We start from the raw sequence: 16,818 nt of genomic DNA, 5'->3' as shown, positions 1-16,818 counted from the left end.
ATCCAGACATAATCATTCAACCTCTGAAGATACATTTATCATGTACAAATAATTATATACTCAGACTTGAAAACTTATTTAATATGCTTCTCTGAAGACGCCATGTTCTACAGTTTATTAGTTACCAAACTAATTAGTCATTGTTTTCCCTAGTATCTAACAAAGGGCTGAAAATGTACTTTAACAAATTAATATTTGTATTTTATTTATCAATTCATTACATCTATATCAAAAAGTAGTATGAATGTGACAAGGAAAAACCTAATTCGGAACAGGAGGAGGTTTTCTAATTCATGCTGTAATATTATAATTAAGAGAATTAATTAAAAACACTTATTATCTGTACAGAGGAAATAGTCGATGCTGTGTTTTCCCAAATCAGTTTATTTAACCACTTGAGAATTGAAATTATGCAGGGGAAAAAGCTGTACCTGTATTAAACATGGACAGGGTTCTTTTTTGTTATTACCCCTAAACAATATAGATAGTAATTACATGGTATTAAGCATTATACATAATCTAGGCATGTGCACTTTAAACACACAGGCACATGTGTGTGACGTTCACTGGCACATTTTGGTATTGGAGGAGGGGTGTTCCTGAAGCCTAGTTCTTGTGGGTATTAAGGGACAGTGTATAACACCTTTCGAGAATAGCAACTGCTTTAGGGAGCACGTGTCTGCCCTAGTGACTCCTGTTGGCAAGAAGTCAATTGTGTTCAGTTGGAATGAAGAAAAAACATGGAAAATTGCCTTTTAGAAGAAAGCTACAAAGGATTTTAAATACTTTATCATTTAAAAGGTGAGAAGAAAAATCTTCCAGGTAGAAGAAATGGTGTAAAGAAAGCATGAACCAGCAAAAGCTAGCGTAGCTGAAGTTTAAAGGGGAAAGAGTCTACGAGCGGGGGCAGAAGCTACAACAGGAGGATCTTCAGAACAAAACCCCAACAGGACTGTAAATAACCCCAAGAATTAACAAATAAGACTAGATAACATTTAAAGTTTCTACACACAAAGAAACTATCAGCAGAAAGAATAGACAGCCTGTACAGAGGAGAGGACATCTTTGCCAGCTGTATTTTAGACAGATTACTATCTAGAATACATGAAGAACAAAATCAAATACCAAAAACCGAAACTGCCGATCAAAAAAATTAGATGAATACAGAGTTTCAGAGAAGGACAGACATCTGGCCAGCCATACTTTAGAAGTAAGTGTTCAACACCCTTAGCCATCAGAGAAAAGCAAATTAAAACTACTTTAAAATTCCATCTTACCCATCAGAATTTTTTTAAAAGAAGAGAACAAATGCTGCCAAAGACGTGAGAGAAACTTATTTACCTGATAAAAGCAGAACCTACCACAGGCACAAAGGACATCAGCACTGAGGTTTCCCTAAAAATACAACTATTTATCTATATGATCCATGGAGATGTCCGTCAACAGAGGGACAATAAAAATGTGGACTAAGTACAAGAGGGTCTTAACGATAAGGAAAGCAGTGAGTCTGGAAGCATTTTGAGGAAAGGGGGCAGGTTCAGGAATGCTGACATGCAGGTCCTTGCAGGTCCTTACATATAAGCAGCACAGCGTGGGCAGACTGTGGACTAGAGAGGAGGCAGAGTGAGGGCAGAGGTGTTAGGAACTGGGAGAGCCAAGAGGCCATAGCAAACAGGAGAGGAGAAGGAGGGAGGAGCGGGTATGAAGGGCACCATGGTACACAGGAGTATCTGGAGATGGGGGTCATAGGGAGCAGAGTCAACTAAGCAACTTTCGTGTCAAAATGCCATAACAAATTTCAATGCTGTGGTGGTGATCAAGTATTTTATTTAAAATACTTATCTGAAGAAATGACTTATCTGAAGAAATCTTCAAATTAAAGTATTTATATACTTTAAGGCCCCTCAGACAAAATAGTCTTACTTGTCAAAACAGTCAATTAAAAGTTTCTTATAATGAAAATATTAAAAGATATTAGATACTAAAATGTTAGATATTAAAAGTGTTCTTATTGTTAAGCCTCATTACCTTAGGTACTTGCTCCAGATCTGTCCTGGATTTATCTATGAAAAAAAGTAAAAGGTAAATACAATTTTTCATATTTGTTTTCAGTTTATATTCATAAGCTATATTTTGAAAACTTCCATACTGCACTGGGCTAACTAGTCAAGTACTGACATTTTGTCCTTCAAGTGTTCCTCACTCTACCTACTGTCTCCATTATAGTAGGCCGGACTGCACAAGACGCATCTTCCAACTAAACTCACCAGTTAGCAACAGCAGGGGACTCCATTCCAAGTCTTTCTTAGGGTCTTTTCATTATGCTCTACTAGATTATTACTCTCTACCCTCAAACTCAAAATTCTCTCACCTATAATCCTAGGTGTGTCCACACATTCAACTAGAAATATCATTTTCACTGTATTTAAAACTTCATTCTGGATTTCTGGTCAAAGACTGACTTTTGATAACGTGTGGATTTTCCTCTGACACCTTAGTTTGTATCCCTCCATTGTCTACAAGGGTCTCATCCTGCCAAGCTCCTCCCCATGAGACCCTCTTCCTTCTCTCCACTCAGCCTTCCACACTTGGACCCACCTCATGTCTCTTCTAGGAGTCTGCCTCACTGATTAATTTGCCTCTCCATAGCTTCAAATACGTTCCTTAAACTAATTCTTTTATCTCTGCGTGGAAATATGCTCAGTTCTCCCCCACTTACAAAACTACGGAGATGAAACCTCGGACCAGCCATGGGTGGAGGCAAGGGAGCCACCTTGGAGTGAAGCTCAAGACAAACGCGGGTGCTGGGCCTCATGGCTTCATGCAAACGCCTCTCCTGCCCTCTCCACTCGGAACTCTTCAGTCAGCACCTCACCCACGCCTTGTTCATCCTGACTCTGTCTACACCTCTGCTCATGCACAGCCTTCGTATGTGGTATCAAGGTTATGAAACCGTTATTCTGTCCTACAGGCCCACTCTAAAGTCCATCACATCCCAAGCCTCCTCAGCCTTCAAGGAGCATTCTGACCTCGTAAACCAATCATGCTCTTCTCTAAGACTTTTTCACAGCTTTTCCGTCGAATATGGATTCCTTCGTGATGTCCCTACTCTATCTACTTCAAGAGTGCCTCATTCCCTAGGTACCTCGGTGAGATCATCTCACCGTCCTCTACCACAGTCCTTCCTCTCACTCGACACCCTTAGGTTCATCCATGTGTCTGTGCCGATCACACTGCATTACCTCTGATAACCACCGCCCCTACACTTCAGCCTCAAGTTCTCCTTCCTGGGCTCTAGGTTGCCAACAAGATCTGTCTTTCAGTACAAACTGCCAGCCAAACTAGCCTCCATCTCTTCCAAAATTCGTCCCCCCTCTCTCCATGAACTGGACTCCTCACATAGATAGCTGCTCAAGCACAGAACACCGGACTTCCCACTGAGCCGCCGGTCCCATTCCCACATCTGACTGACTGACTGGCCGTTAAGGCCTGTGCCTAGGCCACAGAGCCGTCTGCTCTCATCCCTTTCCACTTCCACTATTGTTGGGACATCAATTAAAAATCTAACCACGCCTGCCTAAAAATATTTTGTAGTTCTCTATTGTCTTTAGACAAAGTAAAATTCCTGAGCATGGTATGCACAGTTTTCTACAGCCTGACCCCTGCCTACTCCTTGAACATCATTTCTTACTCCCAGGAGAGCCCACAGGTACGAGGCCTGCAGCTCTGTGAGCGTGCTTTGTTCCCTTGACTCTGTGTTTTTGTATTCACTGCTCTTATGTTTATGCGTATGCATATCCACATTCAATCCTAGAAAACAGATAACCCTACCAAGTACATGCTTCATACTAGCTAAATTAAAACACAGGGCATAACCATCCCCTCCAGGACATTTCTAAGCTGAGGAGGAAATGGGTGTATGCAATCTTATAAAGATGAAGTGGCTAATATAAAGTGCCTGATTTTGGTTTATTTATTTAAATTCCTTGAGAGACTAAACAGTTTCTTACTCTCTTACTTTTAAGCAATGCACTGAATACCAAGAAATTAAATACTTGTCAAACTGAAAGATTATACTATTATCACAGTCTTGATCATTCTCTAAGAAGCTTATAGAAAAGATTATGGTTTCAGATTATAAAATTTCTTACTAAAAAATGAAAGCGAGAAATTCAGCCTAGCATACACAAGGCCCAGGTTTCAATCCCCAGTACCCCAGAAATAAACACAGAAAAAACTTACTAAAAAAAAAAAGAAAAAAGAAAAAAATGTACATATAATAGTTAACAAAGTTCCAACGTTAATAATTTGTTAATTAATAAGCCAAGCTATGCTTATTATCTATATGTAAATAGCATATCTTCATACCATGAATATGTAAAAGAGTCCTGTCAAAGGTATCTTTAGGAGGACAAATATTCTTGCATCTCTCATGAATCTTCTCTCTCTAATAAAAACACAATGAAATAATAGTCAATGCTATGTGAAAGTATGGTTATTCAAAGCACCCAAATGTTCCACATCATAATTAAAATACACAAAATTACTCCTGAAACTTTAAATATAAAATCACTAACTTCTCAACTTAAATACAAATAGAAACAGAACCAAATACCACTATGGAGAGATAGAGAGAGCTGAGAGGTAGAAACTTACCTACCTTATATAAAGCATTGGGCTTACTCAGACAGACAGACAGACAGACAGACACACACACACACACACACATACATAGATACATAGATAGGACATAAGATAAGGAGATAAGGACACACAGGAGAGATGAGGAGGCTCAGCTTTCAAGCCTGAGGACCTGAGCTCAGTGGTGTCAAGAATCAACAGCTGAAGGTTACCCTCTGACCTCCACACCTGTGCCTCAGTACGTACATGCTCACACACATTATACACACAATAATATAATAAATAAATAAAGGCAGTAATTTTTAAAAAGACACATGGAAAAGTGGGACATGGAGACAAGGAAATACTTAGCTACTTGTGCTCAAAGTCCTAGAAACATTCTGTGGGTTACTTACAGATTGTTTGCCAAGGTGCTAGACCATTCTGTATGTGATATCCACCAGTAATGAACGAGAGCTAACATCACTCTGTCGCGAATTTAGATGTCTATCACACTAACAGATATACAGTAGTACTTACTCAAACTTACAATTTATTGATTCTACACAAAAATAATTGAGAATACTTGTTACAGATCTGATATACATATTAATGTCAAAATATAGCCATATTTATCCTATCTCCACAAAATTAACAATGTAAGCAAGCAAAATGAAATCAGATGTTTAAGTTGTAAATTAAAATATATAACAAGTGGTAATTATAAAAACATAGTATGTGCTGATCTGGTTAATGGCTTATATATCTAGGCTATAATTTCACTAAGGAGGCTGAAGTGGAAGAACTGTTGAGGCCAGTTGGGCAACACAGTGAAGGGCACACACGTGTGCACAGAGACAGACCCATGTACGTACAGTCAGCTTTTGTTGATACTTATTTCCCACTATGCCATTTGAAGACTGAACTGGCAACTGGGATATTACTAATAGTCCCTTGCTAAAGGTGAGTAATAGGCCATTTCAAACTCAGCATTCAAGTCTTGCTTTCAGAACGCACAGTTAAAGAAGGTTGCTGAGCTCCTCAATCTCAAAGAACCTAAGTCTGCTCTGTGAGTTCAAGGCCATCCTGATATACATAGCAAGTTCAAGGCCAGTCAGGGCTACAGAGTGAGACCCTGCCTTGAGGTGGGAGGAGTTGGGGGGAGGAAGAAAAATAGAGTAAAAGGAAAAAAAGAAAAAAACAAGCAAAACCATGGAGCACTGTCTGGATATAGTAAAGGTATCTGCTTACACGGAGATGCTCTGCTGTAGTAAACTGGAGACACAGAAAAAGTTCTACTCTAATTATTTTTCTCTTGAGCACTTTATCAGCAAACAATCTCCTCAATGCTTTAAGCAGAACTATACATGTTCTTTTTCTCTTTAAGTATGTATGTTAGAGGGAAGGGGGTATAGGACTATACTAGAACTTTACATTTCCTGAGCTACCTCTAACCTTGTCTACTTGGCATTTTAAATAAAGTTCATAAAGCAATAGCTGTAACACTTCCTTCTCCTGCCAGCTGTGGTAATGTACTTGGTAGGCAGAAGTGACAAATTCCTGGATTTGAAGTCAGTCTGGTCTACAGTGAGTTCTAGGCCAGTGAGGGCTACAGAGTAAGACCTTGTCTCAAAAAAGCAAACATTAGCGAATGAGACTGACTGGAAAGTGATATTCTCTTTCTACCTCCCCAACTTCTAGTATATTTATTCTAGCATTTGTCTTTCTCTCCTAGCTCAACTGTAGACTCTGAAGTCCACCAAATCCTTCCTGTAACTACATTCGCTTGATGAAATTTGTCAGATGATTTACACAATCCTCCCCTCCAATGCCTACACTGGCGGTGTCCCAACCTCAGAAGGATACAAAGCAGCAAGAGTGCTCTTATGACTGGAGCCTCCCATAGAAAAGCCTTCAACACTAGGATTAGCACTAAGAGACAGGCCACGTCTCCTCTGGCCACGTACAATCTCTAGAAGTCCAATGCAAGAAGATGGCTTTGGTCTGCAGAAAGCCAAACGTGTGTGCAATAGGGGTGCAATAGGATCTCCCACTGTATAGACTCCCCTTTTCTAGCACCAAATCCTGTGGCAAATCGCAGCAAAGCAGACCCAAGAGTTAAAGCTTAGATTTCAGGGTAAGTCACCAACTTCACGGTTATCATCTCCAGACAAGGAGGCGCTGAGCTAAAGCTCGGAAGGATACGTGAAGCTTTTTGTCTCAGCAGGCATGCTGGCGAGAGAGGAATCCGTTTCTATGGCCCTGTCCTTCAGCATGTCTACAACTGCTTTATTTCCTTCCACATCTTCAGGAACTCAGTTGTGCATGTTTTATAAACAGTTCTAGGTCAATACTAAGTACCACGTATCTTCCTGTTACTGGTATTACTTATCTAAGTAGATCTTCACCGAAGCTTAGATTCCAGTCTGGATGGACCTAGAGATCTTAGTCACCAGGGGCTTCCAAATCAGCATGACAGGCCCGTCAAAGTCATCCAAAGCTCTCTCTTCACACCGTTAACCCGAAGGGATGACTGACGCCAGACTACGTTCTACTGCTTGAAACAGAAAGCTTAGGAGATCATTCCCGAGAAAATAGTCTCTAAAATCAACAAATATAGCCCAAGGTGTCAAGGATACAGGCTCCACACCAGGAATGACACAAAGGTATTATTCAATGTCTCCTACACACCCAGTCAATTCTTCAGGCAGAATATGCTCGGTCATGGCTCATTTCACTGATAAAACTTATCCAACTGTAGACTATGGAGCCCACAATTTGGATCCAGAAGTAGACAGGGTGTTTAAAAACAACAACAAAAATATACAATTATGTACTGAAGTCAAGACTGGGAATTTCCAAATATGGAAGCTTCTGGACTGGTGTTGGCTCTAGACTTCAGAAAAGCGGTCACTGTCAGGTTTCTTTCAGGAACCCTCTTCTGTTCTTACAGCAGCAATGTCACCACTTCCATGTGGGAAGATGGCCTGCCTCGTGCAAAAACTATTGTCCCACAAAACGTGTCCTCCAGCTTCGCCTGCCTCTCTCACCTCCTGGTCCCTTCACACTGATCAGCTGCTTCTATGAGATTCTAACTTTTGAAGAACGGACAATTCTCTTCTGAAGTTGGTTGTTTCCAGTATCAAGTGTTTGCCTGCTGCAAAGGCCCGCCTTCCCGAGATGCGTTGTGTCTTGGTAATAGCAGTGTTCCGTGTTAGCTGCTGTCACAGGTCATGTAGCTTTAGAACCCTTAGAGTTCTTCCTGTGATTCCACCCACACATTCCTGAGGGGCTCAGCGCTGCTGGACAGTGGCACACTCACTATCTGTCAGGCTCTGACAGGCTGTGCTTTGGCCGTGCATCTCAACAATCAAATTACTGATAATTCACTAATAATCCATTCACTGTCTGCATCCTGTGTCCACATAAATCTGTGCACCCGTTTGTTTCCACAGCTGTTAACAGGAGAGCTTGCCTCCTCCTCCTCTCACCCTAACCTAATCATTTCCTCAATCTCACAAATCATCTGAGCTTTATTAACTCACAGAACCATTTCTCCTTGGCAGGTAGAGTAGGGTCCCACCAAATCTTAACACTAAAAAAAAAAGGGGGGGTTGGGGATTTAGCTCAGTGGGGTTGGGGATTTAGCTCAGTGGTAGAGCGCTTGCCTAGGAAGCGCAAGGCTCTGGGTTCGGTCCCCAGCTCCGGAAAAAAAAAAAAAAAAATTGTAATCCTGAAAAAAAAAAAATCACTACAAAATAAAATAATATACCATGACTTCAAAGATTCTTACTCAAAAATCTACATGAATCAAACAAAAAGTCTTCCTTATTCTTGACTTGATGATCACTAAATTCAAGATTAGGTGTTACCTGAGAGATCTCCTGCTGATATGCTATAAAATGCTCCTTGCTGATCTGTGGGAGGTAGAGTGAAGGTATGACTTCAGTGTCCACAAAGTCCAATCCCCAAGTTTTTGTGAAGAAGTCCGATTCTCTTTTTGCTAACGTAGGATCATTTAATGCTGCTGGGAGATTTACTTTGGAATGATACACAGTCCATCTATGTTGATCTGTAACTAGAGATGGGGCAACACATAAACTATGTGAATCACCTGCAAAAGTAAACAAGAGAACTCTGTAAAGTTGGCTTATGCCGATCTTAGAAAAATAAGAAGGCTTAGTCTATTCTATAGCCACCAAACTTTTTCCAAGTATTAAAAAAAATTACCCAGTTCAATATTACAATTTTAATTTATTAATTTTAGTTTTTACCAAAACTAAAAACCTAGGTTTTTCTTTAAAGACAGGTCTTTTTCCCCATTGTACTATGGTAGACACTCATTTAAATGCCCTTACAATCAGGTGACATAACACTGGTGCAGCGTTAATCAAAGACAAGAGCACTGTGCAATGCTCGCATGATTTGCAGGTTTGCTCTGTAAGATCACTGGGACACCTAGCAGTGAACAGAGAAGCACTGCTCCCTGCGGGGACTTGCTTTCCTCGGTCGCTAAGTCAGTCCACTTTTCTGAGTGAAGACACTCGTTACCTACCATCGTCAGTCATTACAACATAGACTCCTGGCTGTCACATGATACACAGTGCTGCAATGACGCTTCCTACATACTTCTCGTAAAGCACAGCATAAACTTTCTCTTTCCCTACTCTAGGTGAGCACGAAGCCACAGGTCATTCAAACGTGACACAAACAACGACAAAGCCACAGTAAGAGGCTGCAGAGAGAGCACTGTGTTCCAGAGATGAAAGGAGAGGCTGGGCGCACGGCCGAGAACCTGCGCTAGGTCACTGCTCTGCACACATCCACAAATACCACCAGAGTACTCAAATATTCAATACCGGGGTTAAAACAAGCTTTAGGGAGTAAGAACATCTGCAAATACAGACTCTGTCACTAGTGAGAACTGATTATACTACATCTTAACTAAATAGTTTCCAATATGCACCTCCATTTCTCAACACTTTTCCAGTTACCTTACTTAACGGAAATGGGTGAAAACCATATTCTGATTTCCCAACTGACCACACATTTTGTTTTGAGGTTTTTGGTTTTTTTCTAAACGTTGCAAAATGTACTCTTTTGAGGTAAGTCCATGAAGCCTGACTACACTTTCAGTAACACAAATCATCAGAACAGTCCTCAAACATGGATTACCTGTGGGCTCCTTGGGACACACGTCTGGCAGTGACTGCACAGGTCGGACGTGCTTTGTCGGATCTACCTCTTTTTTAAAGAAAACATCACTGCTGCTTCCTTGAGGCACTGGAGAAGAACTGTGGCTTGAAGCCATTGCATAAAATCACCACTCGACTAAAAGTAAAAAACAAATAATAATTAAGACAATACAAACAAAACTTGTCTCCAGACATAATACACATCACAGGTAGCACGTTTTCAAAAGCCATCCAAGTATAAGCATACAGTTCGAATCTGTAATGTAGTTTTTGTTTTTTTTGGTTTTTTTTTTTTGCTTTCTGGGTTTTCCTTTCTTCCACCTTTTTCCACCCTTTTTCTTCTCCCCTTTCAACCCCCTAAAACTAGATAAGACAAAAAAAAAAAAAAATAGGAAAAGAGATCCCCGAATAAAGTTGGGTAGAGAAAGGGAGAGCCGTTATCCTTAGACTACTTCCTGCTGATTAGAGGCACTGAGTTCCTTGGGGAAGTTTGAGCTTCACTGTCAGAATGTCTCATTGCTTCTTCTTGTTTCTTCTTTGCACACGACCACTTCACCAACCGTGACAAACAAGCACTAAGCAACAATCTGTCCTGCCTCTAGGGCCCTAGCATGACTGACGACCCTTGAAAAGTCACCAGAACTGCAAATGTAACACAATCACAAACTATCAGCAAAAATCACAGCTCACCAAAGCACGAGGCAAACCACAGTCAGCTGTGGGCGATCTGAAGCAACCCCATATCCCACACCTAGAGCCAAAACAAAAACATATCCCATAATGTTTCTCTCGTTTTTGTTTTTTAAGAAACCCATGCAGGGGCTGGAGAGATGGCTCAGCGGTTAAGAGTACTGACTACTCTTCCAGAGGTCCTGAGTTCAATTCCCAGCAACCACATGGTGGCTCACAACCATCTGTAATGGGATTCGATGCCCTCTTCTGGTGTCTGAAGACAGCAACAGTGTAACCACATAATGAAATAAATAAGTCTTTAAAAAAAAAAAAAAAAAGAAATCCATGCAGTAGGAGCCTTGACCTCTGGGACCTCCCATGGTCTGATAAACTCAACTCCTCTCTCCACTCTGCAATCCCACCTGCTCAGAAAGTCCCTACCAAAAGCCCAGTTCCAAATTCCTGACAGCTGTACTAACATCCTCCCTCATCGCCAGTCACCCAATTCCCCACCTAAGTGACAAGCTTATGGCTGACACATCGTTTTCCTTCACCTACAATCCATAAAGACTTGCCTGCCATAGCCTGGGCATGACTTCTCTGCCGTCATTCTGAGATTGATGAACTCGCCCTGGAACTATTCTCAAATAAACCTGCTTTTTTATACATTTAATTCTCCTCAAATTGGCTTATTATGTCAGTGGAGAAACCTTTTAAAACCAAAATTGTTCCAAAATTGTCATTCATTCCCCACCTGCTGTTTTAAGCCATTAATTATGTCCCGCATAGTGGGAAACTATAAACAAGGACATTTTCAATTAAATAAGTACTTTTTGGGTCAGTGGCCAATCTCTCCTGTTGAGTTCTAATCTTTATCAGTTTGAAGGTATCATATCTACAGCTTTTCATCTCCTATGGATATAGAAACAAATCCGCATCATCCCCAACACAAAATTTTCACTGGCTTCCACTGTGATATCAACACACCCTTATAGTATATAGGCTGACTTAATTCAAATGGCTCATAAGTTTTGCTGTGGGGCTCTAAGCCAGCACAAAAGTTTCTAAATGCTAAGAGATTACCTTGACTCTCTTTTGGACCTACCCTCATTGCTCCAATAGCAACCCTTACCATATCACCTGCACACCCCTGGAGGCCTGTTTCCTGGTTTACATTTAGAAAAAGCATCACCCTTAGAGATAGATGCCTTAGTCACAATTTTGTTCCAAATGATCAAATTTCACACAATTAAAGCACCAGCCATTTTGAGGTCTCAGACCTTTAGCAGCTTGGTCATGGTCTCTTTGCAAATGACCACATTTCCCATGATTGAAGCACTGGGCATTTTGATATCGGAGATCTCTAGCTGTACAGCATGACCTATTATATAGCATGGTACAGGATAGAGCCAATATCGGTTCTAGCCCTTATCCACTCGTCCACAGGTACTGCTCCAGCCTTTCATGGCTTAATAACTTTTTCACATTTGGCATTGTATTTTCAAATACGAAGGTCTCTATCAACACCTGTCTTCGATCAGGGTCTGATGTGGCTTTGTCCACAGCTGAGACTAATCTTTGTAAAAAGTCAGCAAAGCCTTCCCCAGAGCCTTGTATAATCTTTGTTACCGAGGTGGACTTTTTCCTGGGCTCCTCAACTTTGTCCCAAGCTCTTAAAGCCACTAAGTGTTCTAGAGTACGGGCATCAAATTGAATCTGTTCTTGGACATCAGAGTACCGCCCTTCACCCAGCATCTCATCTTCAACTATATCCATTCCCTCGATCTATTTTGCCATCCAATTTTCAAAGTTTCTTCCTCCACCATGTTAACCATTGCAGCTGCAGACTGTCCTCCAGTACAGCTGCTGCCAATCCCTTCCAGTCTTGGGGAGTAGTTCTATTTGAGTAGACTAGTTATTCAGAACTTGTTTCCCATAAATCAGGACCGCTTTAAAATGCCTTAGACCTATCATTTCTATAGGATGCCATGTTTTCACACGGTTCATGGCATTTGCTGTATGACTACTGGGAAAGCGTGAGGGTGATCCCTTCTCTAACTCTGGTGGCACGGTTGGTTCGAGATTAACCATTTCTCTTGAAACAGTGTTTCATCAGACTGCCCTCCCACCTTGTCCAGCACAGTCTCTTTCCCTCTTTCCTCCTTTGGGAAAGCCCATCCCTCGCTCAGTCACTAGGACTGAGTCCCAGTGCTCTGCCTTTTCCAATGCTCCTCACCCCCAAGTCTTCCGCTTCCACCCACAACTGTTCCAGCTGCACAGACAACTCTGCACCCTTCAAAAACAAGAGAGCAGAGTGAACTCTTGTTTTCTGGTTCAGCCATTTTTGGTTGTTGTTTTGTTTCTCAGGTCCCTCCATTCCCACCTACAATTTCTCCAGGTACACAGTCATTCTCTCAACCTTTTTTGAAACAGAAACAAAAAAAAATGAAAAAAAAAAAAAAAAAAAAAACAACAGAAAATCCCTTCTGGGAGTAGAGCGGGGATAGCTCAGTGGTAGCATCCAAAATACATTTCTGCTGGAATCTTAAAAAAATAAATAAATAAAAAGAATCGGTCCCTTCATCCCCTAAGGTTTTCTCTAAGGCACTTGGAATCAAATTTCCAATTCTGCCTTGGCACCACTTGTAGCTGTTTTGATTGCTACTCTGTGGGTTCTTCTTTCTTCCTCCCTTCTCCATCCATTTCTTCTATCCTTTCAACCCCCAAAACACTAGTTAAGATGTGGGAGGTGGGGGGATAGAGAGGAAAGGAAAGTAATCTCTGAATACAGTCGGGGGTCAGAAAAAGGGTGACATTATCATAAGACTTCTTCCTACTGATTATGGCCTTCAAGTTCCTTGGAGCAAGTTTGATCTTTGCTGTCAGGATATCTAATTTCTTGTTGTTTCTTCTTTGTACACAACTACTTTAAAAAAAAAAAAAGACCGACAACAAACCACCAACAGCCCACCCTGTCTCATTTATCCACCCCTGTACAGTCCCCAGAATTCCAAACATCACACAATTGTACAAACAATCTGCATCTGCAAAATCACAGCCCCGCCACAGCATGAGACAGTTCACAGCAGCAGCTGCGGATGATCTGTAGCCGCCCCATTTCCCACACCTGGGGTAAAAGTTGTTCAGAATACTTTGTCTACTAAGAAACTTACTCTTCCTTGTTTGAAAAAAAATCCCACAGGTAAACATTCTTAATCTTTTCTTAATTGTACCAAAATCAAAGATGAGACATGCCACTCATTCAACAAGACTACACTACTGGCACACCCTCAAAATGGCTGGAGTGCATAAGTTTTAAGTCCATTTTGCTGAGTTCAGAGCTTATGTTCTCTCACCAACCATATGACATTCCTTAAGTTATGTGCACCATCTATAAAATATATGAAAAAGACCACATCTCAAGAACACCTGAACATATGAGAATATGTAATGTAATGCTTAATGCTACCTCAGCTTCAGTGCTCAGAGTGGTTACTGTAATTACAGAATATCTGTACTATGGAACTGACGCGCACTAATTATCATAAAATCATTAGGAAAAACTATACATGAAACAATACTGTAAGTGGACTAAAGCAGCAGTATTAGTTCATTGCTTTAAGGTCCCAAAAATCACCTACTGTAACAAACTAAAAAACAAACAAAAGCAACAACAGATTGGAAACCTGGCAGATGGGATGGGGATGGACAGACAGCTCTGTGGTGACAGATGGCTCTGTGGTGACAAGTACTTGCACCACTTCCAGAGGACCTGGGTTCAGTGTCCAGCACCCACAGGACAGTTCGCAACCATCAGTAACCCTAGACTCTGAAGACCCAGTGTACTGTACATACATAACACAAACATACATAAAGGCAAAATACCCATACACATAAACAGAAAACATAGCTATTCTCTTTTTAAAAGAGTCGTCGGGGTTGGGGATTTAGCTCAGTGGTAGAGCGCTTGCCTAGCAAGCTCAAGGCCCTGGGTTCGGTCCCCAGATCCGAAAAAAAAAAAAAAAAAAAAAAAAAAGAGTCTTCAATAAGAAACAAAGATAGGAAGCTATAACCTATAGCAAATAGGCTCATCCACTTGGACTTCTTTATAGTTTGGAAAAAGCTAGTTTTTCAGGGTTACCAGAAAAATCTATCTCACCATTTTTAGTACAGAAAACACAACCAATCATGCATCCTATCTAAGTGTAAAAAATATATTGGGGAGCACACCTTCAATCCAGGCATCTCTGTGAGTTCAAGGCCAACCTAGTCTACATAGCACATGCAAGAGGGTGGGGGAGACACTGCTAAGAAAATATACAGACTTTGAAGTCTCTAAAAGCATAAGAAAACTGGTCTGGTTACTTAATAATTTTAATAAGTTATTCTGAACTAAATTAGTAAAGGGCCAACAACTAAAAGCAGTTATACTTGACTGAATCCCGTTTTTTTAATAAAATGACTTTGAGAAATTCTTGGAACTTTTAATATGCATTGGCTATAAAATGGCATTTTGAAATTATTAATTGTCTTAGTTGTATTAATAGTATTGAAAAACTAAGGCTGGAGAGATGGCTCAGTGATTAAGAGCACTGATTGCTCGCCCAGTGGTCCCAAGTTCAATTCCCAGCAACCACATGGTGGCTCACAACCATCTGCAATGGGATCTGTGCCCCCTTCTGGTGTGTCTGAGGACAGCGACAGTGTACTCATATATATCTATAAACAAACAAAAAAAGGATAGTACTGAACATATCAGAATACCTTTATGCTTAGCATTAGAATAAAGAAGTGTTTACAAGTGATATATCTTACTACCTGCAATTTCCTTTTAAGTGATTAAGCAAGAATTCTCACAAAACAAATCTGACAAACTATAAAAACAAGGTAAAAATACATTGAGTATTGAACATTCTTTTGTTTTCCCATATGATTTTAAATTTTCAAAGTACAAGTTTAAGGAAAGAAAATTACAATTTTTGTAAAATATTATTCAGTACAAAAATTAAGTATGCAGAAAACAACTATTCAATCTGTAACCACTACTTAATCTACCTCAAGATGACATTATTGTATAACTTCAAATACGGAAAAAAAAACTATCAAATGTTTTCAGTTTATGTTGGGTTGGGGATTGGTTCTAATGCTTTGAATTAACTGGGTCAAATGCTAAAGGTCCTTGTTCCCAATTAGTTTTGATCGATTAATAATGATGCCAGCAGCCAATGGCTGGGCAAAGGGACACAGGGTGGGATCTTTAGATTTGTACAGGCTAGGAATGGGAAAAGGAGACAGAGAATCGTCATGACTTGGGAGAAGGATGGGAAGTAGGAGCTATAGGAGAGAAAGCCAACCAGCCATGTTAGAATTCAGGTGGGTGGCCACTGGTCACTTCTCCGATTAGTAACAGTGGAAGGTTTAGGAATGCCCAGTTTTTGAGGTAGCCAAGGCATTTTAAAATTAGCTGGTGTGTGTGTGTGTGTGTGTGTGTGTGTGTGTGTGTGTGTGTGTGTGTGTGTGTGTGTCTCCTGGGTAGGTGCATGTAAGCCAAAGTAGTGTAGTCCAAACTCACCACTACAATGCTGCACAAAAATTTTACCATACATAGAACTCCCTAAATTCTAGTTTCAACCACCATTCCCTACAGCTATGATTTATTATGAATACTACCTAGACTGGATGCAAAAATGATGTCCTTACTTCGACACTGTGATAGGCACTGCCTAGAGAAGACATATTACAAAAATATTTATAGTCAATTCTAAATTATCTTTAAGATTACCTATTATGCATAAATTTAAAAAAGGTCCACTTTATTATTCTTGCTTAATATTTGACTCTACACAAAACATCTTACTAGAAAAGGTAAAATACAGCTATATAACTATTAACTTTTTAAGTTGGCATACAAAATAATGGGCTTCCTTATGGCATTTTCATACATATGTGTCATTAGACTTTATTCTAATTTATTTTCCATCCCTATAGGTTACCTAAAATTAAAATTAACTGGTTTGTGTGTGTGTGTGTGTGTGTGTGTCTGTCTGTCTGTCTGTCTGTCTGTCTCTTTCATTCGGGAATACAGATAGCTCCTGGGCTATCTGGCTATATTTGACTAAATCATGCTTTTATAAAAACAGGCAACATACTTGGAACTATTAATATGAACTGGTAGTATCTTAATATTAGGTGGTATTTTGAAATCATTTGAAAATATCAGAAATGTCTTTATACTAGCATGAGTCAAATATACTAACTTTAATTTCCTTTTTCCTATCAACACGTGATATCTTAGTGTACAATCTAAAACTGCCTGTCCTCTGTCATTCTA

At 40.2% G+C, this 16,818-nt stretch overlaps 1 protein-coding gene across 1 annotated transcript in view; it reads right to left on the bottom strand.

Annotated features, from left to right (window-relative positions):
• Vps54 (VPS54 subunit of GARP complex) overlaps positions 1–16,818 on the bottom strand; it is a 75,524-nt gene that overhangs the window by 43,172 nt on the left and 15,534 nt on the right. Inside the window, exons 2-5 of the mRNA XM_032916499.1 lie at positions 9,796–9,951; positions 8,493–8,734; positions 4,369–4,447; positions 2,029–2,063 (exon numbers count right to left, since the gene is read on the bottom strand). Coding sequence (XP_032772390.1) covers positions 2,029–2,063; positions 4,369–4,447; positions 8,493–8,734; positions 9,796–9,931 — 492 coding nt within the window. The 5' untranslated portion in view covers positions 9,932–9,951. The remainder of the gene's footprint in view (positions 1–2,028; positions 2,064–4,368; positions 4,448–8,492; positions 8,735–9,795; positions 9,952–16,818) is intronic.

The sequence above is a fragment of the Rattus rattus genome, chromosome 11 (genome assembly GCF_011064425.1).
Source record: "Rattus rattus isolate New Zealand chromosome 11, Rrattus_CSIRO_v1, whole genome shotgun sequence".
Taxonomy (NCBI): Eukaryota; Metazoa; Chordata; class Mammalia; order Rodentia; family Muridae; genus Rattus; species Rattus rattus.
The sequence above is the reverse complement of the archived record's forward strand: the minus strand, read 5'-3'. Positions and strand labels throughout refer to the sequence as shown.